We start from the raw sequence: 26,204 nt of genomic DNA, 5'->3' as shown, positions 1-26,204 counted from the left end.
GATTAATGGATAAACACATGCTTAATGACATAAATAAGCCCATATATGTGGAAATAAACGAACGCATATACGTGGGAAGAAACAAAAATATACATGAGGTCGTAAATATGCAGCGTGCTCAACACACTTTCATTCTTTGTCCCTCTTCTCACAAATCATATGCACTGTTTAAATAAATAACTCTCCTTTGCTGCTCCTTCAGTTTTAATGCTTTGAATCGTCTGTTTTCAAATCCATTTCCTCGTACAACGCCATCCCATCTATACCCTGCTAAGATGTTAAACCTGTTATATGGCGTTTGATAGCGGCATGTTAATTTTTCGTTTTCCCCTTTGTCATTTGCATACACATTCATAGGGTCTTCTTTTCTTTTTTTCTTCTTTAATTCCAAATCATAGTCAGAATCATAATCATAATTAACTATGTTTCTCTTACTTATTAATCTCTCATTCTGCTCTACAACTCTTTTTTGAATTTCCTTTTGTACTATTCCGCCATCCCACCCCAGTCTGGTTGTGCTGTTCTCCTCACTATTATCATTATCATTATTATAACTATCATTACTATCATTGTTATTTTTTTTTTTTTTTTTTTGTTCTTTTTGTCTATTTTTTCCATTTTTCATATTCTTTCCAAACATAACTTTCATTTTTTTCTTTTGTGTTCTGATCCATTTATCCCTCGAAATTATTTTTCCATCCTTATCTCTATAAACAGTGCTACTTACTCCCTCATCCTTTTTATCTTTTGCAAATTTGGTATCTTTCGAATAAACAAATTTCATTGTCTTATTTTTATCTTCTTCAGATAAAGAGGCTTTTGAACTCCGCGAAGATGAATATGTTGATTGAACTCCTCCCTCGACCCTTTTTTTTTTTTTACTTTTTTCCGAACTCTTTTTTTTACCATCACTCCTCCGAAGCCTTCGAGGGGATGACGTCTCAGAATTACCATCACTGCTTCTGCTACTTTTGCTACTTTTGCTACTTCTGCTACTTCTGCTACTTCTGCTACTTCTGCTACATTTGCTACTTTTGCTACTTTTGCTACTTTTGCTACTTCTGCTACTTTTGCTACTTTTGCTACTTTTGCTACTTCTGCTACTTTTGCTACTTCTGCTACTTCTGCTACTTCTGCTGCTACTGCTACTTCTGCTACTTCTGCTGCTACTGCTACTTCTGCTACTTCTGCTACTTCTGCTGCTCCTACTACTTCTGCTACTTCTGCTGCTCCTACTACTTCTGCTGCTACTGCCTTTGTTATATTCTTTTCTTCTCCTGCGCACAGAAATGTCGGAACTGCTTAAGCTCCTTGATCTGCTAATTTCCCTTCGTCTTCTGCACACGGATATGTCAGAGCTGGTTTCACTACAAGCATAAATTCGTCTTCCAGTGGGAGATGTATTGGATACGTATTCCTCGGCATTGCACTTGTCACTACTACTGCTTCTGCTACTACGACTGCTACTACCATTATTATTCGGTTTAATACTCCTCCATGCATGTTCTCCTCTGTTTACACTTCCCCTTTTAGAAGTATCACCCTCTTTTCCTTGGGGGCGATTTTCCCGACTAGCTCTTCTTTTAATTTTGAATAAATTTTTTAAGTATCCACCCTTTTTTTTATCCTTATTTATTTGATCTGATGTGTTTAATGACGTGTTTCTGTCCGATGCCTCTTCTAATGCATTGCTATCCGATACTTCCACTAAAGCATTAGTATCCGATGAGTCTACTAACGAATTACAATCTAATATGTGCATAATTTTTTTTTTGTTTTCATTCGACAGTTGTATCAGTTCCATTGTTTTACTTTCACTAACAGCTAAAGGGATATCTGAACTTGCGTCTGATTTTATAATCAGTTGTTCACCTTGGTCATCCTTTTTTATGGAATTATAAATATTCCTTTCTTCTTCATCACTATCATGAATTTGTATATTATTTTTTTGTTTTATATGTCGTTTTTCTTTCTTTATCTGTTTTTTCAAATATTTATTCCGTAAGTACTCATCCATTTTTTTTCTATTTCGACATTGCACTGTAAGGAACAAATGTTATACGTACTAACAATAATGTATATATAACAGTCCATGCGTACCCTTACTAAACAGAGTTATATGCGTGCATATTTACTTATATGCTTTTTTTAATATTCGTACGTGCCCGTAACATTAAGGAGAACATTTCAAAATTTGTAAATTATATGTTTTCTTTCCTTTTTTTTTTTTTTTTTTTTTTATTATTTCTCTTTTTATTTATTCTTGCTAATTCATAGTTATATTTTTGTCCCCTTCAATGCAAGTTTAAATTGTAAATATGTATACTTATGCCAGTACAGTCTATTTTCTTCTTTTCTTGTTTCCTTTTTTCTTTTTTTTTTTTTTTTTTTTTTTAATCTTTTATTTTTATGCTCATTCTTCCGTTTCTCCTTTTACCATTTCTTCGATTTGAATTTTTTTTTTTTTTTTTTTTTTATTATACAAATACAATTAACATTTACATAACTTCCGCCTAAAAATATGTAATTATTTTATGCCCTTAATAGTATATTGTATTTTTTGCAATTCTGTTCTTTTCCTGGTACGCATGAGCAACCTCGTTTTGGCGTTTTAACACTTTAACCTTTGCCTACTCGCTTGTATTTTTTTTTTTTTTTTTTTTTTTTTCTCTCCCCCCTACTGTACATCTTGTTTAAAAGACTATCCTTTATACATTTGTTATATAACATATGGAATATAACTACAGAATGAATTAATAAAAAAAAAAAAAAAATTTTCTCTCTTACGTTACATAGATTTCGTTTTTTTACCAGCTATTTTTGTGTTTCATACACCTTAAAAATATTTGTATTAGTTGGAGAGTAAATAATTTATTTGCCTTTTTATTTTTTATTATGTGATTAGCAAGGATAAAATTGTTAAGAGCACATTCGAAGTATCATTATACATACCACTGCAGACGAATATAAGTACATGTTCGTATTTATGTACGTATCTATGTGTGTATAAACTCTTACATTTTTATATGCTTGTAACTGCTGGACAAGCTGACGAGCGAGTTCCTTTCGATTGAAGGGAAATGCTGCTTAACAAGGGCCAAGCTTCCATATTGCGAAGATGTAAATGATTTATCAACGAACGAACAACTTCATATTTCTGCAACGCGCTGGGCATGATAATATAAAAAGATAAAACAAAAGGAGGTACCCTCAAAAAATGAACCACTCGTTCACTCTTTCATTCTTTCACTCTCTCACACTTTCACACTTTCACACTTTCACTGATTGAATGGTTGAATGGTTAACTTTGCGAATGGATGATTGTATGACTGTTTGAATGGATGCATATACGGATGAATGGATTGGGATTTGCCGTTTCGTTGAACAAGGTTGTTATGTAGAAACTTTATTAATAGCTCATAGAATTTTATAAACAAATTTATTTAAATATATGTCAACCCTTTTCTTGTTAAAGTATGAGAAGATCAGGTGGGAGGCAGCTTAACCATATTCCTAAACCTGTAAACAGTAACCTGCCCCCATTTTAAAATAATGAACAAACAAAAAAATTGTTATCAGTATATAATATACTCTTTCTTTTTTTCTTTTTTTCTTTTTTTCTTTTTTTCTCTTTTTCTTTTTTTCGTTTTTTCATTTTTTTTTTTTTTTTTTTTTTTTTGTCCCTTCAATTGAAAGGAAACTCACATACATTACGCATAAAAGATACAGCACCACTTGAACTAATTTAATATAAAACAAAAAAATTATATAATAAAAAAAAATTATCGTAAAAAATAATAATAAAATAATAATAGGAACAAATTAATTCCATACAGAACAAAAGATGACCCAACAAGATGCTTATATTAATAGGAACAAAGAAAAACCACAACAACTATCTCAAATGTAGATATTTTTCAAAAGTCAAGTATATCAAAAACACAAAATTTAAGGAGGAACTATACAAATATCACCATGAGCAGTATATAGATGATGTTAGCATAAGACCAATTTTATATTTAAAGGAAGAAATAAAGAAAGAGAAAGACAAAGACGAGCACAAATATAACCATGAATACAAATACAGCGGAGTAGACAAATATAAAGAGAAAGAAAAAAATATGCATGACAGAAGGTTAAAACGGAATGTGCCTCTAGTTTACAGTAACGAAGTAAGCAATTTAGAAGAATTAAAAAATAATCCTTTTACCCTAGTTAATGTAAAAAATAACAATGGAGAGTCATTTGGCATTGCCACCTTCAACCCTTACTCTTTAATTACCGCAAGAATAATAAGTCAGAATACTCTTTTTCCAATTAACATAAATTTTTTTATAGAAAAAATTAAAGCTTGTTTACTGTGGAGGTCCAAGCTTACCAAAGGGGGGAAAAACCGCAATATGATATCATTAAGCGAACTTTCATCGGATGACAACCCGTCATCTAGTGCATCTACTGGAATGCCCATGTATTCGTCCACCAGTGCGACCACTGAAATGTTAAAGTGTTCATCCAGCAGTACCCACACTAGTGCGTCTACTGGAATGTCCATGTATTCATCCACCAGTGCGACCACTGAAATGTTAAAGTGTTCATCCAGCAATACCCACACTAGTGCGTCATCTAATGTTTCCACTAGTGCACACACGAATACATCTAGTATGCTCTCGTCTGACATAAGCCCGTCCGCTCATGTACATGCACACCCAATGCTGGATAACCAGTTTTGCTATCGACTAATTAACAGCGAAGGGGATAACCTTCCAGGACTTATAATTGATCGCTTCGATGAATACATTTCAGTACAACACTTGACAGTCGGATGTGAAATGCTAGCTTGCAATATCAATGATGCACTTATTGAACTACTAAAGCCAAAAGGAATCATATTTCGAAATGACAATAAAGAAAGGTTAAATGAAAAATTAGAAATATATAAAAAAGTTGTTTATGGAAAAATACCTGAACAAGTCATATTAATTGAAAATGATTGTTTTTTTTTAATAGATCTTATTAATTCACCAGGCACTGGATGGTTTTTTAACAGAAAGTGTTTAAGAAATCTTTTATGCACATATGCATATCAAAAGAATATCCTCGATTTATTTTCTTATGTTGGATCATTTGGAATTCAATGTGCAAAAAACGGAAAAGCAAAAAGTGTTAAGTGTGTAGAAAAGGATAAAAAATTTGTACAGCTAGCTAAAAATGCTGCTTACTTAAATAATATAAAAAATAATAATATTGAATTTATTTGTTGTGATTATTTACAATTTTTTAAAAATTGTAATGAACTGTTTGATATAATCGTTTTGGATCCTCCAAATTTAATCCCCAAATCAAAGTTTATTGAATCGGGTAAGAAAAGATATATCGATCTGATTAACGTAGCTCAAAAATATATTACATCCAATGGGTTACTACTAATAATTTTTACAACCAAATTATGCTCTTATCATGATTACATAAATATTATTAATGAATCATTTGTTGGAACTAATAGAAGTGTTAAGATTGTAGGACAGGGGCGTGCTTCCCCGGATAATCCTGTGCATATTTCTCTCTATCTCTTTGCAGATTTTTATTGGTTCATTTTGCAAATAAGTTTCTGACATGTTCAGAATATAATGAAAGGAGTAGAGGGGGAAAAAAAAAAAAAAAAAACAACAGAAAAATATTTATCATAAAACGTTTAAAATATGAGGTAATGTATAGGGGGCTCATTATAAATAACCTCATTCTTAACTTATCTTTTCCTATCTAAACTTTTTTTTTTAATTTTATTAAAATAGCCTCAAATAACGTTTACCCATTTGTTGTTACGCTTTACATACCACCTTTTTAATTAATTTAAAAATAATACCAAAAAAAAATAAAATAAAATAAAAATTCCCTTATAATATCTTCCTTTTTATTATGTCTACTTGTGCTCTGTGCATTGTACATTATTTTGTGTGTATAGAACGTATGCTTGCTAACAGTATTTGTTTCTTGTTCGTTCAAGTTAATTAAAATTTCAAATGTCCCTGAGGATGTAAAAAAAAAAAAATAAAACAAAACAAAATGAAGCATAATGAAGCATAATGAAGCATAATGAAGCATAATGAAGCATAATGAAGCATGATGAAGCATAATGAAGCATGATGAAGCATGATGAAGCATAATGAAGCATGATGAAGCATGATGAAGCATGATGAAGCAAAACAAACTTGTTTAAAATATTGCGAATTAAGTTTTTATTGCAATATTCGTTCTTCTATATTTAATTCATAAAAAGCTGCTATAAAAATGGTATATTCTTTATTTTTTCATTTCGATATTTCCTGCGCCCTTAAAAGTTTCAACATAAACCTTCTTTTTTGTAATGTTTAGTTTCTTATATAGCTATACGTGTCGTATACATACATACATGCATGCTGTACGGATTAAACATTTCAAAAAAACAATCGTAAAACGATAATAATGCGTACGATGCTTTTTTTGTTACAGTTTTACAAAAAACTAAAATAAAAATTAAAGATAAATCATAAGAATAAATAATTACGGAATGTTCACTTTTTTTTTCCATTCTTATATTTTTCTTTTTCTTTACAAAACGCACTTATAACATGCTCATGTTCGCAATTAAAAGAGGTTATGATCAAAAAAATATACAATATAAAAAACAAAGACAAAGGATAAGTCAAAAACAAATAAAACGGAAATAACCTACAAAGTGGAAAGCTGAATCATCGTGTACAATTTTCAATCTTACAATTATGTCTCTACGATTACTAACGTATGTATGTATGTACATATATCGTATGCACGTATGCATGTATGCATGTATGTATGTAAGCATATATGTGCGTATACGGGTGAAGACACGTACATGTTTCCATTCATTTATCACAGAATGGACGTAAAAAAAAGCATATAGTTATGTGAATGAAAACGGTCTGGATGTTTTCACGATTTGTAATATCATAGGATACGGAAGTAAAAATAACGATAAATTAATATAATAAGATGAATAATTAAATAAAATAAAATAAAATAATATAAAATCATAAAATGAATAATTAGATGAAATAAAATAACAAAACATATATTAAAATAAAATAATGCATCAAAATTGGGTAAAATATAGCAAAACAAAATATAAAAAGCAAAAGTGCTATTGCAAAATATCCTCACAGAACATTCTATAGTTAATTTTGTCATCTTTTGAGAATGCATTTAAGGCGTCATTTGCCTCTTGCTCACTTAAAGCATCTCCCCAAGTAGTTAAAATATGCCTCATTTGATATTTGGTTAAGTATCCATCTGCATTATTATCAAAGTGTGCAAACATTTTAATTAGTTCATCAATATTATCATTTTCATGGACACACATGGCTATATACTCCAAGTATTGTTCATATGTTATGTTCTCCCCATATAACTCTTTAATTTTCTTTTCATCAGTGCTTGATGGAGCTAAACCCAATCTTCTAGCATTATAAGAAGCATCCTGAATGCTTATTTTTCCACTGCTACTCTTTTCATTAAAAAATGTTTTGGCCTCACTTGAATCAACCTTATCACCTAGTTCTTCTAACTCTATAACTGATTCTTCTGACTCTTCAGACTCTTCATAATTTTCCTCTTCAACTGATATTTGCTTTACCTCAGGTTCTGGTTGCCATTCAAAACCTGGGCCCCACATGAAATAATTTAACTCCGTATCATATGGAGCTATCGTTGATTCAGGATCCGGTAAATTGAAATAACACACGGGGCATTGTTTTTCCATTTTCACAATTCAAACAAAAAAAAAAAAAAAAATACGAAAAAAGGAAAGAGCACAAAACGGAACACAATATAGTAAAATGGAGAAGAATAGAGCAAATCTGAAATTAAAAATATATAAATATATATAATATATTAGTACTATGGAGAGGAATAGAACAAATCTGAAATTAAAAATATATAAATATATATAATATATTAGTACTATGACGCGGAATAGAACAAATTTGAAATTAAAAATATATAAATATATGTAATATATTAATATATTAATATATTTATTTCTATATTAAAAATATATGCAAACAAAAAAATAAAGCAACGATAAAAATATTAGAGTTAAGTAATACTAAAGTAATATAAAATATTGGTTAGCGAAGTACTATAAATACACTCTTTCAGAAGAAGTATATATAGGTATTATAAATAATAAAAATAAAACAAGTTTTTAAAGACTCATAAAATTAAAAAAAAAAAAAAAAAATTTAATTTAGTTAAACATTCCAACTTACTATAATGGATTTATATATATGTTGTATATATATACATATGCATATATGTATATTATATTATTTTTTTTTTTTAATTAAAATTTAATTTTATTTTTTACAGCTGTATACAACATTGGAGACTTTCTAAATCTAACACCAAAAAAAAAAAATATATATTATCTGTTCACATATACACATGTACAAGTATGTGTATATGAACAAATACATATATGTATGTGTCGTACAGGTAAATATATGTGAATATGTATATATTATACACACTATATATGTAATATATGTATATTTGGATATATTTTATAATTTTTTATAATTTTTTTTTTTTTTTGGTTTATATTATTGCTTGTTCATGTTTTAAAATAAAGCTATTATGCCAAAGCTGTGTGTGCAAAATGGTTAGCCTTCCTATATTTTTTTTTTTTTTTTTTTTACGCTTAGCCTTAAAAAAATATTTTTCATAAAAATCAAGAAAATTACTATTAATTTATTAAATGATTAATGAAAAGGAGTAACTAACTGATATATGTTGTAAGGTAAAAACGTTTACAGCTTTTCCCATAAAAAAAAAAAAAGAATTCGGTCAGACTAAATATATTAACAGTTTCTTCATATAAGAAGAAAATGTTAAAATTAAAGGTAAAAGTGACGTAAAAGTGAACGTAAAAGTGAACGTAAAAGTGAACGTAAAAGTAAAAGAAATATCAGCATTTGTTATCTTTTATAATTATATAAAACCATTTAGTACATTTATTTTTTTTTTTTTTCCATGTTTATGTGAATTTTATCTTTTTTGTGCTGCGTACTGTTATACAATTTTCATGTAGACGAAAAATTATGATAATTATTAAGATATTAATACAGCCAAAAAAAAAAAAAAGAAAAAAAGGAAGGATAGAAATTTATTATTAACAATTCAGGCATTCTACAGTTCATAATCATTTTAATAAATTAATTTACTTCTTAAAATACTAGTAATTGAAATAACTTTTTTTTTTTTTTTTTTTGTACTTCTTAAAAACCCATTTATTTCCCAAAATTTGTTCTTCTACAGTTGTTGTACTCAAATTTTACGAACAGATTGTGTATACAACTTAATTTACCCTTCTATATATCTATTTGCGCACGGAAATGCATGGAAATAGCATTAATCTAGGGTAAGATCAAAAATTTGGAAGAACATCATTATAAACAAAATATATAGTATGACGACAGTTACTTGGAATTTATAGAAGGGCATAGGTATATATATATGTATGTATGTGCGTATCAATCTTTATATATATATATTACATACGTGTGTGGGGGCAAATTTCACAGAAAAATGTGTATCTACTGCATTTGTACACGCGTTTCTCAACACTAGGAGTAGAATTTTACAATAGGGCTCATTTTTCCTTTTTTATAAGAATATTAAGAATTGTGGTAATTAACTTTTTTCAGTAATAATAAAGGAGAAAAAAAAAATTTTATATATACATATGTACATGAAAACCCACTTACCAAACGTCCATGTGTACTCATATACAAACTTACATACATATATATACATATTTATATATACGTATACATACAATTGACCATTGTAAATATTATTAGATATAATTTTCATTAAATTTGTGCATTTCAGCTCCTATTTGATTTAGCTCAAATAAATATTACCAGGTCATAATATTATGTACAAAAAAAAAATAATAAAAATAACGAAAAAACATGGACCTATACCATGAAACGATAAGATAAGAGGTATAATAATGACTGTTGTACTACTAGTAGTCGAAGAGTTGACAGGATGAGCTGCACTTTTCGAAATGCATTTAAGTATCTTGTATAAAATGCAATTTAATATTCATCCCAAATATTCCTCTTTAAACACATATATATATATATATATATATATATATACATACATACATATATATACGCTTATGTATGTGAAGAAAAATAATGAATGCTTACCAATAGTGTACACAGGATTCGAATTTTATATCACATTAAAACAATTCATCAAAAGACTCTCATAGTAATTCGATTTTATTGCGTAAAAAAAAAAAAAAAAATTCCAGTTTTAAGGCATACACCATTCATGTATTATTCAAGTAAATATGAATATGTACAAATAAATAAACATATATACTTGCCTATATTTATATTTATGTTTACATGTGTATATGTCTTCTTTCCTTAATTAGCCGTAACCTGCTCTACTATTGGTTACGAAAATAAAAACAAAAACAAAACTTATGTAAAGAACGTTGAACAAATATACAAATATGACTTCAACATCCACCCCAACAGTTTAAGAGGAATATGCATTTTTTCTAAAAATATTTTTAAAAAATGATTCATCTCTTGACAAACATATATTATAGTTTTTTTAATTCTTACACATTATGATACATTCATATGCATGATTTCAAATGTTCTAATAAAATCAATCGGAACAGTACATTTTCTTCATTTAAAAAACTTTAAAATGTTGCTATGGTAAAGATATGCATAAACATATATATATATATATATATATATATATATATAACAAATTAAAAAAATGAAAAAAAAAATCATAACATTGACAAAAAAAAAATAAAAAGGGATGCATTTCTTTTATATTCATTTTTAATTAAAAACTAAATAAAATTTATAAGACTGAAAAACGGTACATAGAAAAAAAAAAAAAAAAAAAAAAGCCACGAAAAAATATGGCATGACAAGATAAAATAAAACGAAATGAAATAAATCAAAATAATATATACATATATGTAAATGGGAGCCAGCCCAATAATTAAAAAAATTTCCCCTTAGGGTCCTCATTTCTTTGTATGCTTCTTAAGTATTAATACAATTAAAAATAATATAGCTGAAGATAATGTTGGGTTATTTGATTTGCATATAATTTTTAACTTTTTTTTTACAACTTCAATTCCGACAAGAACGAAATAATTTTCCAGGGCGCTCGAATTGTCAGTATAGCTACCACATAAATAAATCTTGTCATCGATATAACACACGTTTAAAGCATCTCCCTTAAAAAACAAACGATGGGAATATTGCGCAAATAATAAAGTACATAATTGAGTATATATGTGCGTACATAAATGTGTGTGCAAAATGTATACTACAGGAATAGGGAGAAAAACACGCAAAAGGCATAAATTGTGTACAAAAATAAACATAAATATCACATGCTTAATTCATTTACGAAATTTAAGTCTTACCAAACAAGCGTCCACAACAATTGATTCATTGTCCACCATTTCTCCTTTGTTAATAATTTTCTCCTTCTTATATAGGTTAAAATTTTCATTATTCCAAAACTTGTCGAAAACGTCCTTAGTGATTTTCATACTCTTCATAAATTTGTTTATTGGTATGGGCAGCCTTAACTCAATACTTTTTCTAAACATATCTTGCATTCTGTAATGAAAATTATAAATTTGTAAAGAGGAAAAAATCAGCCGAAAAATAAAAAAGCAGGAAAAAAATCAAAATTCATTACAAATTTGCAAAAACAACTGATAAAAAGAGTAATAATTTCATTTCAATATAACATATTTGCGGTGCTACAATAAAGCGAACTATACAACAATTTACGAAATTTTGTGGTGCATTCTGCTACTTGCAAGCTAAGGGAGCAAATCTACATCATGTACATGTGTACATTTACATATGTAGGTATGCAGGTACGCAGGTATGTATGTATATATGTATGTATGTATATATGTATGTATGTATATATGTATGTATGTATATATGTATGTATGTATATATGTATGTATGTATATATGTATGTATGTATATATGTATGTATGTATATATGTATGTATGTATATATGTATGTATATATGTATGTATGTATATATGTATGTATGTATATATGTATGTATGCACGTATGCATGTATGCATGTATGTATGTATATATGTATGTATGTATATATGTATGTATGTATGTATATATGTATGTATGTATATATGTATGTATGCACGTATGCATGTATGCATGTATGTATGTATATATGTATGTATGTATATATGTATGTATGTATGTATATATGTATGTATGTATATATGTATGTATGCACGTATGCATGTATGCATGTATGCATGTATGCATTCACGTGTACATGTACAGACAGACGATAGATACATCGCTTAAGACATAAACGTTTCAAAGTTGGTTCCTTCTTCCTACGAATTTATTTTTGCTTTTTTTTTTTTTTTTTTTTCATATTTTTGCAATGAATATAGCTGCATTCTTATATTCATACCTGTACGAAATTTTAATAAGTGGAAAACCCTTGTACATGTGCTGGCACTTCACAGCCATTTCCTGAAAACACAAACATTTCAAATAAAATATTTCAATATAATGCTTTATTGGGTATAATCCTATTTCAAAAATAGGGAAAACTATAAAAAAAAAAAAAAAGAAAAAAAAGAGTACCACACTTGAAGGCGCGCACATACATGTCTATATGTACCCACGAACATACATATATAGAAATATATATATAAATTATGTGCACTCCTGTATCCATTTTCCTTACATAGCAATTTGTTGAGCTCGTGCACAACATCTTTTCATAACTGAGAAATTTAAACCTCAAGGGAAAAAGAATCTTATTAGTAATTTGTATATCCACATCATAAAAATTCACAAACTTTTTGTTCTTCAAATAAATTTTTATAATTCCATTAATGTCGTAATAATTTTGATCTATTGATATCTGTGGTATATGGAGGAAAGAAAGAGTATGTACATAAATATATAAATTAATACAAAAGAGGAAATCTTAATAAGAACAAGATGATATTAACATGAACATGTTCATACGGCCAAGTTAATATGACCATGCACATAGAAGAGTACAAAGGTATCAATGTAACTACGCACATACTAATGCCAAATGAATGAAACCTGAACGTGGTTTCTTAAAATTTTAATGCAACAAAACCCATGCTACTCCGTTTTTACGTAAAAATGAAAAAATAAAAAATAGTAATATACATAATACAGACATAATTGGCACATATGCATATACCTCCAGATTGTCGTCATTAAATAAAAGAGAGCTATTTTTTAAAATGGTCTTTTGTACAAAAAAGATGTTATCATTTGCAGTGAAATATTTGTTAAACGAGCTGACGTGACTACTCTCGTTTTTCCCTGTTGTTGCTGTGTATTCCCCTACATACGTTTGATCAACTGCACATTTACAATTAGCGTTTAGCGTGTATGAAGACACATCCTGTTGAGGTGGGCCTTTCCTATAATCATAACTTCTTAACGTTAAATCTGTGTTTATATTTTTTGTAAATTTATCAATAATGCAATTAAATTCTTCTGGATTCATTTTCCTACCTTTACGTTTATTAGTATTATTATTATTTTTTTTCTTCTTCTTTATGTCGATATATTTACTCATTCCTAGTAAGTTACCAAGTGTTTCTTCTTTTCCTCGCTTTTCTTTTTCAAGTAAAAATTTATTATAATTTACAAAATCTTCTTTTAATTCATAAAATTTACTTTTACTTATAACATAATTCCACAGCACACTACTTTCACTACTTGCCGTATTTTTGAATTCCTTCACTGACTTATGAGCGTCGTCCTTATGTGCATCGCCCATATGTGTATCCGTTCCCTTTTTTTGCTTATTTAGAAATAAGTTGAACTCATTTATAATTTTATTTTCATCATCATTAAATTTGTTGCATGCCATTTCGCCTATTCTGTCATTCCCTGGTATATCAGCCTCTCCTATAAAAATAAATAATATAACAAATCGTAAAAATAAATAATATAAACACACACAGAAGCAACAAAGCAGCATCAGGCACACGCGAAAAAAATGTATTTCCATCGAACGCGCATTCAACATAAAAAACTTTGCTTGTAACATTTCGGCTATTCGTTATTGAATGGTTGGATGTGCGCTTACACTTGCGCGGTATTGTATATATACATATATATATATATATATATATATATATATATATATATATATATATATATATATGCGTGTAGATATTCAAATGTGCATACATATGCATACACATGTGCAAGTGCACATACACACAGCACATAACTTCCACCCACGGAATGAACCGCTGTAACACGGTAAGTATACTTACCCTTTGCATTTTTTATCCCCAATTTGTTATATTCATCTTCTGCTATGTCAAAAGAAACACTTTTAAGCGATGAGTGTTTTTTGAAAGGGCCCTTTTCTCTTATTTCTCCTTTTCCCTTATTACTAATATTCTCTTCCGGGAATATAAAATTTTCCTTTATTCCATTATCCTTTGTTAATTCTGTTCCCGTTCTTGTTCCTATTCCTGCTTCTGTCTCTTTCTCTATCCCTGTTTCTTTTTTTTTTTTTTTTTTTCTTTTGCTATGTTCTTAGAGTTATCCTCTCTTATCAGTGCTGTGTCTTCATCTTTCCCCATTTCAACTATAACCTCCTTTTTACACTTATCCCTCTTTTCAACAATATCTTTGTTTATTCCAAATGGATAAAAATTGGTTGTGTTTGTGTTGTCCTTTACTTCTTCTTCTTTATCATGTGAATCATATTTTTTAATGTTTTCCTTTGGTACCACCATACTACTCTTTTCATTTTCATCATTTATAGAATTACTTGAAGGGAAACGTTTCGAAAATGATGTGGTAAATTTTGAAAAACTTATTGGCATATTTTTTGATAAAGGTCTTGATTCATTTCCATCTTTCGAATTCTTTTTGCTAATAAAACTAGGTAGAGCACTAAACGGATGATCACTTTGCGACAATGCATTGTTTTTATTATTTTTATCATTACTACTATTTTCATCGCTGTTATTATTATTTTTTTTTTCCTTTTCCTCTTCAGAATCGATCGAACTATTTGCAAATATATTATTTAGGCTTTTTTTTAGTTCGTTCTTTTTTTTACTATTTTCTTGATTCGTTACTTTAGCTTCGTTTTTTTCATTAGTCTTATGGGGACAACTAAGGACATATGACTCATACCGGATGTTAAGCTCTTCCTCCTCCTGCATTTCCTGATGGAAACAGGTTGGTCCACAAAGGTATGTAAAAGGGCGTAAACACATATATATATGCCTGTACACACATGTATGATTATACATATGCATATGCGCACATATGTGCACTTATAAATGTAGACCTTTATGTACATCTGACACTACATGCAACATGAGCAAACATCAAGCATATGTTGTTATGTTCCATTTGTTCATATTTTATTTGTATTACATCCATAAACCTGCAGTAAAGTTCGTATTCTCCATTTTCCAAAAATTCCACCGTCTTTTCCTTTATTTGGTTAAGCAACCTACGAGAAGTAAAATCTCGTACGTGAGTGCATACATATACAAATACTTACAAACACACACACATATACATTTTTTCGAGTGAACGACTGTGCGCACACTTTGACGCTATACCTGACATAGTTAGTGTATACACTGTCGACTTTTAGGTGGTTAACAAATTCGTCCTCTAGCATTTCAAAGAGGTCCCTCTTGGATATTTTAAAATCTGTTAAGAATGGGAAAATACAAATCATACGGACATGTACATATATATATATACATATGTGCGTATGCACGTATGAACGCGCTTCGATTTTCCTGACGTGTTCATAAGCGTTTATTCATTTGAAAAAAAAAAAAAAAATTACAAGACGAAAAATGTAAAATACAACATACATAAACAATACAAACCACATAACATTCAGCGCGAAGTGCACATTTTTCTTTGCTTCTTTTTTTCCAGTAGTGCATGCACAGTGTAACCGTTAAGCAGTATGCTATAAGAGGACGTATATCCTTCGGGTATCTCTATTCGATTCTCCTCCATCTTATTAAATATGGTATTAATAAATTTTAATTCTCTTGAATCATTTCTTAATTTCATTATTTTAATTGTTTTAAGCAAATTCTTTGATTCTGTAACAATTGCATTTTTCTCTTGATTGGTACTATGTCCAAAGTATGAGAAATACTTTTTGTTTTCCCCCTCTTGGTCTCTTTTTAGTAGTTTATATGCATATGTAATAATTTCCTTGTACACACGAAGATCCGCATTACGTGCTTTGAGTACTAAGGACAGGCTAATTACCTGCGGAGGGAGGGGAAGTGGTAATTTCAGAACGTGGACAGCCACATAGGTATTTATGCATGGGGATGCTCACACATATATATATATATATATATATATATATATATATATATATGCTTGCGTGCGTACTATTATATACATATATACCCCTCTTGCCAACTCCATGTTTTAAGCTCCGTTTACAAAATTTTCATGGTAAATAACACGACACTCATTCAAAGATTCTTTTTTTTTCACTAGACATATAACATTCACGTGCACATCATACAATCATGTATATAAACATATATATATATATATATATATATATATATATGTATATGTATGTATATGTATGTATATGTATGTATATGTATGTATATGTATGTATATGTATGTATATATTAAAATATAAATAAGCAAATGTATATACCTCACGAGTTGTATACCTTTAGCGCAGTTATTCTAGACATAGCGGGGTTTTTTATATTCCTTAAAATGTTGTAACAAAAGTTGTTCAGCTCCTCATATTTTTTGGACCTATACAAATACTCCCTCAGATCGTTAAAATATATATGTAGATATTCCGTGGACTCCGTACAAGCCTTAAATAATAACTTGTCATCCTCTGATACGGCATTTTTATATTTGCTCTTACATATCGGCATTATGAACTATTTAACGATGCCTTTCCCGACGTGTTACTTATGTTGATCGACAGTCTCAAATTTTTGATCGAAAGTTAATACGTTTGTAAATTTGAAAGTTTGTAAATTTGTACGTTCGTCTGCTAGTTTGCTCATTAGCTTGTTTGCTCGCTTACTTGGTTGTTTTCCTGCCTTCCTATTTTTTTTTTTTTTTTTTTTTTTTGTTTTTTTCTTGTTCTTCTTTAGCATTACTAAATATAATGCTTTACTTTGTTTATTCCTATTTATAAACATGGCATGATTGTTTAAATTTTCATGGCATTCTCTATTTACCTTGCTCTTTCAACTATATAACTTTCCCTTTCCCCTTTTTTTTTATTTTTTTTTTTTTTCATTTAATCTGTTGTGAATAATATGTATAACTCGCATATATACATGTATATATATATATAGGTACATATATACTTGTATGGATATGTAAGTATATATTTGTATATATTTATCTTTTTAGTTTTTTCTTCTAATCTTCCTTCACATTTTTAATAATTTGGTGCCTCCCAAAAAAAGCGAGGAATAAACGGAGAAAAAAAAGAGACGAACAAAAGAACGATGAACGAAAAAAAGATGAACGAAAAAAAGATGAACGAAAAAAAGATGAACGAAAAAAAGATGAACGAAAAAAAGATGAACGAAAAAAAGATGAACGAAAAAAAGATGAACGAAAAAAAGATGAACGAAAAAAAGATGAACGAAAAAAAGATGAACGAAAAAAAGATGAACGAAAAAAAGATGAACGAAAAAAAGATGAGCAAACAAATAAAGGACGAGAAAAACCAAACAAGTGTACCACATGAACTAGGGAATTAAAGTGGTAAATATTTTCCAGCTTATACAATCGTGAAAAATAGAGCATACAAGTAAATATATATATTATATGTTCATGCATATATATACGTACATATATATACATACATATATATACATACATATATATACATACATATATATACATACATACATATACATACATATATATACATATATATATATACATACATACATATATGCACACACATGTACATATACATATAAGCTTTATGGCACATCCTACGCTTAAAATTTTTTTTTTTTTTTTGCAATTCCAAAATATGTCATATAAAAAATAACTAAAACGATGCATTTAAAACAGTAATATGAGAGAAGGTTGAAAAAAAAAAAAAAAATTTCTCGTATCATAAATATGTAGGTATATGTACGTTTGTGTTGATTTGTCTGCACAGGGTAATGTCGAAAAATGTATTGATGGAAGCATATAGATGAAGCACATATCTTAGTTATGTACTATTTTTGTATGAGAGGGGCGGAGAATGCTTACGAATTTCTTCAAGTAAAAAATGAATACAAATGTTTGCACTGTATTTGAACTGTCATATAAGCTTTTATGCTTATGTATATATAGTCTATAGTATACTTTATAGTATACTTTCGGCAAATAATTTTTTATTTTTAATTTTATTTTTTTTATAATTCTATTCTAATATATACATATGTATATATAATGTAAATTGTAAAAATATTGACGGATAGCATGAAAGTCATTTTGTTGGTTTTGCCAAAAATGAATATTGTTAAAAATTTTTACGCCCTTTTTTCAAACTTCCAAAAAAGGCGCGTACTATTATATATACCCATAAATTAATGCATATGTCCGTACGCAAACATATATGTGAATACATGCATACGTACATACATGCATACGTACATACATGCATACGTACATACATGCATACATATTTCCGTATATTTCATTTCCATACTTATTGGCATAGGTTTGGACTACAAATTTACATTTAAACAGTTAAACATATATTAACGAGTGATACGTGAATGCAATTTTTTTTTTTTTGTTTTGTAAATTGTGGATAGTAACCATTTAACCTTTCTTATGAGCGAACGGATTTGCCTATCAATGAAAAATAAAAAAAAATAAAATCATGCAAAATTTAATTTTATATGTAGGGAATATTAGCCGCATGGGTGTACTGGTATGTGTATTGCATGTGTATTGTATGTGTATTGCATGTGTATTGTATGTGTATTGTATGCATATTGTATGTGTATTGTATGTGTGTTGTATATGTGTTGTATGTGTAAACATTTGGACGTACAGATGTGTACAATTGTTCGTATGTGTACGTCTGTTCGTATGTACGTGTGTGCGTGTTAATTTTTTTTTACACCATTTTTGGAAATATCATTCAACATAGAATTGAAGTCAGTCATTCTGTAACTTCTCTTGCTCGCTGCAAAATTTTCTTTAAAAAAAGGAAATAGGATTAAGAAAAAAAAAATAAATAAAAATAAATAAAAATAAAAAAAAATAAATAAAAATAAAAAAAAATAAAAAAAAATAAAAAAAAATAAAAAAAAATAAAAAAAAATAAAAAAAAAATAAATAAAAATAAATAAAAATAAATAAAATTTTCAAAATAGCTAAAAAATAGCTGAATATTAACGAAAACATAACAAAAACATAGCGACTTACGTAATAGTGACTGACGCAAAATGAATATTTGGAAAACCCAAATGGATACGTTTAAAGTTTCGAGTGGGCAGTATGAAAACACATTTGTGTAAAGGGACTCATGAACTAATTCACATTTCGAATGTTGTAAGCAATGACGAAATAAAACAAAGTCCAAATGAAAAATACAATGAACGCATTTATTCAAGCATACCAACTCCTGCTTTAAAAAAAATTGACATTAGGGATTTCGATACCTACATTAGTTACATAACAAAGGTTAAAACTTTTTTTCTTTTTTTTTTGTTTTCCCGCATATAAGACGGTGGATTATATATTCGTGCATACCGCTATACATGTTAACCACTATATATATTTACCCCTGTTGGTGTGCACTACTACTTGTGAGTGTGCTAACCCGCAATGTGCACACCTAAGGAGCAAAAAAAAAAAAAAAAATGCGATTACTTTGATTTTCTCTTATGACAGATAAATACCATCAGCGACGTAAACAGACAAAACCCGGATGAACTATGTTTACTAAATTTCAAACAGGTACTAACAAAGCCACATGAACATATTAAAGTACAACGGAATGAGGAAAAATTACCAAAAGAGGTCAAAGTAAATTTTCAAAATTTGGAGCAGCATTCTAAATATAAGTACAACATTTTCTTTGATCAAAATTCAACATGCGATATATCAAATATCATGCAACAGCAGCAGCAAGTAGGTGCTAAAAAGGATTGGCGGTGTGTGTGCACACAATACTGCATGTATATATACATATGAATATGCATACATACCTATATATATATATATATCGTGTTCACATATACATACATATATGTGCATACTGTTTCCGTGCGCGACATGGTACCCCCTTCTTCAGCTCAACGAAGACCTGGAACGAATTGACAAATGCATAAATGCAATGATATACAATGAACTGAACAACTATTTTTACATAATTATAATAATGAAAAACTTAAGAGAAGAAATAGAAATACTTCAAGATCAACTAGAATGCGTAAAAACACACATAAACGATATAAAAAATATAATACTCAAAACTATTCATTTAAATAAATACAACGAGTTAAAAAGGAAATGTGAACATATAAATTTTATATTTAAAAGATTTCTTTATTTTCTAAATTTATTAAAAAAATTAAAATATTTTATTCAAGAAAAAAAATTTTATCAATGTTTATTCCTTGTTAATAAAATTTTGAAATTATATTTTTATTATAAAAAACAGTGGACGACTTATCATTATTTTAGTAATTATTTTAACAATTTTAATATTATATATTTAAAAAATTTTATTTTGGAAAATTTAATTTTCTCTTTTTCTTATCATTCCATTGATTTTCTGTTTGGCACGAGCGGAGGGACAGAGGAAAAAAAAGGAAGAAACGAAATTGGTACAAACAGCAGTGGTAACAGCAGTGGTAACAGCAGTGGTAACAGTAGTAGGTACAGTAACAGGCATAGTGATAGGTACAGTAACAGGCATAGTGATAGGTACAGTAACAGGCATAGTAACAGGCATAGTAACAGGCATAGTGATAGGCGTAGTGATAGGCATAGTGATAGGCATAGTGATAGACATAGTGATAGACATAGTGATAGGTACAGTAACAGGCATAGTGATAGGCGTAGTGATAGGCATAGTGACAGACACAGTAGTAAACACAGTGGTGGAAAAATAGGAAAAAAAAATAAATACTCTCTATGTGAAATATTCAAGTTAAAATCGCCCTACAAGTGTAGAGTTAGCAGCAGCGCCACTTTGATATATGTAGAAGAAGATGGGTACAGTGACAAAGAATGGTATATCTACCGTAGGAGCTACCATAACAATTCGTTTAGTACCAGGGGAAGAAGCGACTATTTCGTTAATTTCCACAGAAGGAATAACGCAGCATTTTTGCATTATTACTATAATACACCAGCTCGATTTGTAACCCTGAGGAGGGATTCCAAAGTGGATGAAGAGAATGTAATGAGGGATGAGGAAGCGAACTTAGTGAATGATGGGAAAAAAGAAAAAAAGCAAAAGAATGTGGAAGAGGAAGGGGGGGACAAAAATTCCAAAATTTATAGCAGAATGGACAGTAGCTTATTAGCACTCGAATTATACATAACAGGGGGGAAGAAATGGAATAGATGGAGTAGACGGAATAGATGGAGTAGATTGAGTAGATGGAGTAGATGTAGTAGACGGAGTAGACGGAATAGATGGAGTAGACGGAGTAGATGGAGTAGATGGAGTAGATGGAGTAGATGGAGTAGATGGAGTAGATGGAGTAGACGGAGTAGATGGAGTAGATGGAGTAGACGGAATAGATGGAGTAGACGGAATAGATGGAATCGTGTGAAAAAAAGATATAACAAAAACCTAGCTTCGTTAAACAGGCTGTTCACACCGGTACTGATCTTTAACGGTCTTTTCTATTTCTTGGACAATTTTTGCACAAATAAAAATTACGTAAAGTATTTTGTAAGTGATATACTTTATAGATCTCTGAACGAAACTATTTTAATTATGCAGAAGGACAAGCTGTGTGATATAAATAATTTTCCGTGCATGGGTTTCATTACGGATGATAGCGGTGGGGGTGCGACCAACGGTAATGCGCACAGTGATTGCAGTAATAGCAGTGACCTCAATAACCGTAGTGATGACTTGGAGAGAGCGAAAGAGAGCACTATGAACAGTGGGTTGTCCTACGATGAGAAGGAAAATAAAATGGATGAAGAGGACCAAGTAGACGAGGATATAACGCAGCTCGAGTGGGAAGAATTAGAAAATCGTCCAAACAATGAAACCATAAATAGTCATGAAGAAGCAGGAGGTAATAAAGAAACGCATGGGGAAAAAAATGTATCGGCAAAAACCATGTCTAAGCAGTGTAGTTTAAATAAAGGTAAAGTACATTTAAGTAAGAAAAGCATATCGTGTGAAAATTTAGTATTAGAAAAATGTAAAATGAGTTATATATTATATTTTTATAAAAAAAGATCATTAAAAAGTAAGTTGTACAAATATATAGGTTTCTTCCCTATAAATAATTTTGTATTTTTTTTAAATAATTTTTTTAAGAAAATAAGAAAAGTGTACATCCGAATAAAACAGTGGTTAGACTTCTTAATATGTAAGACACTTACAACTGTTTTCGAAGAGAATTGTTCAAAAAATTTTAAAAAATATTTAAAGTACCTTCTTTTGAATTATACTAATAATGTTGTTCATCTTATTAAGGAAGATTGCAAAGTAATGCAAAAAAAATTTTTTTTTATTTTTTTTAAATTCTGGAAGAATTATATAAATATACAGCATATGCTTTTTTCGTCCTTTTTACAAAAAATAAATAATATATGCAATGAGAGGAAAAAATATAATACACACATGAGCATCAATCAAGTAGTTTATTTATTTTGGACCATGTTTCCGCAAATCTACTTCGTGTATAAGAAGAACAGAAACTCGTGGATTTCCTACTATCGTCGCTTTTTTTACTTGTACTATTATAAGTGTCAATATATCAGCTCGAGCATTTCCACTGCAGGGGTTCACTCCAGGGTTGCAGGAATGCACTTGGTGGGCTCGAAAAGGGAAGGAAGCCAACGGGAAGTTACATCCAAATGTACAGTGGGTAGTGCCGTAGATAGCGGTTCTAAAGGAGGTGTAGAGAACAGTACCGCTAACAGTGCCATGCACAGTGCAGCCTACATCGGAGCGAGGAGGAGCATCTGTGTGAGGGCCACATTCACCAAGTTGTTTCTCAAAATATACCGGAATTCGACCAGTTTTAGAAAGGATGAACACTACATGAAGTGCAAAAAGACAAAGTCTTACAGAGCGCGTAGGTTTGTTCACTCATTGGTGAAGAAACTGACACAACATATGAGCACTAATAATGTCCTTTTTGGTTATACCAAACCAGATAAGGAAGGACAATACATAGATGAAAAAAAAAGGCAAAAGGGGAAAAATATATATAGTAAAAAAGCACTCGATTTTTTGATAAATTATCACATGTACATTGGTCAGAAAAAAGAACGTAATTGCGTAAGTCATGATAAAAACTGTCTTTTAATAAAAAATCAATATTTTCATATTCCTCGTAAAGTTATGACTCACTTTCTAAGGAGAAAAGATGAATATAGGGATAGTACTATATATATGTTTGAAAAGGTGAAACAAATGAAGTCCAAAATGTGCTGTAATAAGGAGGTGCGTCATATGAAGCAAGTGTTATGTGGTGAGTTATACGGCATTACGTCTGATGAAGCTAAAAATAGAGGTTGCTGCAAACCTTTTGGAAAGGAGTCGACTTATGCAGAGAAGGCATTCCAGTACTTAAAGAGCGAAGCTCTTATAGCTGTTAATAACTTTTATGAGTTTAAAAATATCCAAATTAATAAATTATTTGAAATAGAAAAATGGGATGTTGTTGAAGATATACCAGACGAAATAAACAGTCAACTGGTAAATTATTTTTCTTTAAATAATGAACAAGTACATAAAATTAGCTTAAAAGGAAGAGATTATTACATGACCAACAGTAATCTAAGTTTTTTATGTATCCTGTTTCAGTACACTCATTATATGTTATCCCTTCCATTTATATCAAAAGAAATTGTAATAAAAATACTTAATTTTTATGAAACACAGTTTTATAGTAATATACTCCATTTTATTATTAACGGACATGCTGTTACGAATAATACTCTTAGAAGTATAACCATAAAGATACTAGCATTAGTCATGAATACAATTGATTTTTCTTCTCTTATTTTGAAACACATATTGGCCATTTTCAACCATATCGTTAACTTATTTGGTACAAGAGGAATGTATGGGAAGGCGGTAAGTCCAGTGAACGCAAAAATCTGGAATAAAAATGCTACAAAATTGAACGGAGGACTAGAATTGGGCAAAAAAAAAAAAAAAAAAGACCACACGTGCGATAGGAAGCTGGACGAGAATAATTCCAAATCCTCTTTTTCAAAAGAAAATTTGAAAAGCTGTACCATTTTTCAGAGTGAAGGAACTGCTAAAACGATACTACGAACTGGTAGTAATAACAGCCGCAATGTTAAGGAAAAATCAAATAGCGTAGACACGAAAAAGAATACCGTATGTAGTTCGAGGGGGGGAAAACGAATCAGTAACATCCACAAGTTGATGTTTTTTCAAAAGGAAGAGAAGCAGAAGAACCACAAGGAGAAGAAAAAAAAAAAAAAATAAATAAATTAGTATCACTGTCCTTTTCAAGTAAATCCAATAGCCAGATGGGCGCAAAATATAAAGAAGAAGAAAGACAAATAAAGGAAAACCTTCCCAATAAACTGAGTGAATTCCCAGTTCACAAAAATGATAAAATAAAACTCCTATTGGAAGAGTTACTAGTTGATGTAGATATACATTCGGTAAAAAAAGTCTTTAATGATTGTTTTAATAAATTTTTTAAAATTCTTATATCACACGAAACATACGTACTAGTAGATTTTCATTTTTCTAAAAATCAGCAAGAGGCTTATTATAAGAAATTTAAACTAGTGCTAGATAAACTATCAATTTTGAAAAAGAAGCTTGCCCAAAAAATAGTGGACATACTGTCAACACGATTTGACTACTACACAAATATATGGCTAGCATCTGAAAACTTAATAAAGAATGAAAAAGTGAACTCCATAAATTACGAGTGTGACATTCTTCCCTACGGGATGCAGCTCCGATCCACTTGCAAGGTATGCGCGGGGAATGTGGGTTTATACATGTGCATGTGTGAGTTCGTATGTGTACTGGCGTATGTGCATGTGTGAGTTCGTATGTGTACTGGCGTATGTGCATGTGTGAGTTCGTATGTGTACTGGCGTATGTGCATGTGTGAGTTCGTATGTGTATTGGCGTATGTGCATGTGTGAGTTCGTATGTGTATTGGTGTATGTGCATGTGTGAGTTCGTATGTGTATTGGCGTATGTGCACGTATACGTATTTACACATCCTTATGTTGCATTTTCGAACTTTCATAAAACTCTTTTTACGCTTCTCTCCCAGGTACTATCAATTTATCTACAGGAAGAGGACACGAAGGAAATGTACCGTGAACTTTTCCAAGATATAGCAAATCGTTTCAGATTAAGAATAAACGTATTGAAGGAAAATAGTAAGTACAAAGAAATCATAAGAAGGTTAGTAGAGGACGACTTCACAGACAAATCTGAAATTGACAAATTAATTTTATATTATTATAAGTACGAATTTAATGAAAAAATATGTTCCATAATAAATAAAAATGTGGGAGATAAAATACTAATTGATATAACGAACGTTTTAGTAATTTTATACAAAATACCATTTTTATCTGAAATATTAGAAAATTTTTTAAATGATTTTTTGCAAATCTGCAAGTCTTTGTGGTACATAACAATTAACCCTTTAGTTATTCTGAAAAAGTACAAAATTTAGCTCTTTCGAAAAAGGGGGTGAAGCCAGTTTGAACAGTTACATTTATGTGCCTGTTTTATTTTGCTATACTTTGATTTGTTATGCTTTTTTGTGTTTTGTTTTGTTTTATTTTTTTTTTTTTTTCTTTTAAGTTTATGCATAATTAAGGCTATAAATGTGTATGTATC

General features: G+C 29.7%; 3 protein-coding genes and 2 pseudogenes across 5 annotated transcripts; 2 read left to right on the top strand and 3 right to left on the bottom strand.

Moving 5' to 3' along the window:
- Positions 1-148: 148 nt before the first annotated feature.
- On the bottom strand, positions 149-2,017 carry MKS88_005842 (pre-mRNA-splicing factor CWC26; the record flags this gene model as incomplete). The annotated part of the gene is made up of 1 exon (XM_067219139.1): positions 149-2,017. One exon carries the CDS (start codon positions 2,015-2,017, stop codon positions 149-151), a length of 1,869 nt encoding a protein of 622 aa, XP_067071045.1.
- Positions 2,018-3,857: 1,840 nt separating this feature from the next.
- Positions 3,858-5,612, top strand: MKS88_005841 (methyltransferase; the record flags this gene model as incomplete). The annotated part of the gene is made up of 1 exon (XM_067219138.1): positions 3,858-5,612. The coding sequence occupies one exon, from the start codon at positions 3,858-3,860 to the stop codon at positions 5,610-5,612; it is 1,755 nt and encodes a 584-aa protein (XP_067071044.1).
- Positions 5,613-7,156: 1,544 nt separating this feature from the next.
- Positions 7,157-7,774, bottom strand: MKS88_005840 (myosin A-tail interacting protein; the record flags this gene model as incomplete). The annotated part of the gene is made up of 1 exon (XM_067219137.1): positions 7,157-7,774. The coding sequence occupies one exon, from the start codon at positions 7,772-7,774 to the stop codon at positions 7,157-7,159; it is 618 nt and encodes a 205-aa protein (XP_067071043.1).
- Positions 7,775-11,086: 3,312 nt separating this feature from the next.
- On the bottom strand, positions 11,087-17,049 carry MKS88_005839 (annotated as a pseudogene). The gene is made up of 11 exons: positions 16,831-17,049; positions 16,078-16,402; positions 15,727-15,820; positions 15,464-15,614; positions 14,751-15,321; positions 14,413-14,646; positions 13,320-14,038; positions 12,825-13,004; positions 12,546-12,607; positions 11,495-11,693; positions 11,090-11,302 (listed from the first exon to the last, which is right to left on the bottom strand). Coding segments are annotated over exons 1-11 (2,967 nt in total).
- Positions 17,050-19,645: 2,596 nt separating this feature from the next.
- MKS88_005838 lies at positions 19,646-26,037 on the top strand (annotated as a pseudogene). The gene is made up of 5 exons: positions 19,646-19,831; positions 20,042-20,281; positions 20,445-24,705; positions 24,765-25,315; positions 25,627-26,034. Coding segments are annotated over exons 1-5 (5,646 nt in total).
- Positions 26,038-26,204: the final 167 nt, after the last annotated feature.

The sequence above is a fragment of the Plasmodium brasilianum genome, chromosome 14, assembly GCF_023973825.1.
Source record: "Plasmodium brasilianum strain Bolivian I chromosome 14, whole genome shotgun sequence".
NCBI lineage: Eukaryota > Apicomplexa > Aconoidasida > Haemosporida > Plasmodiidae > Plasmodium > Plasmodium brasilianum.
This window is presented reverse-complemented; position numbering and strand designations above follow the sequence as displayed.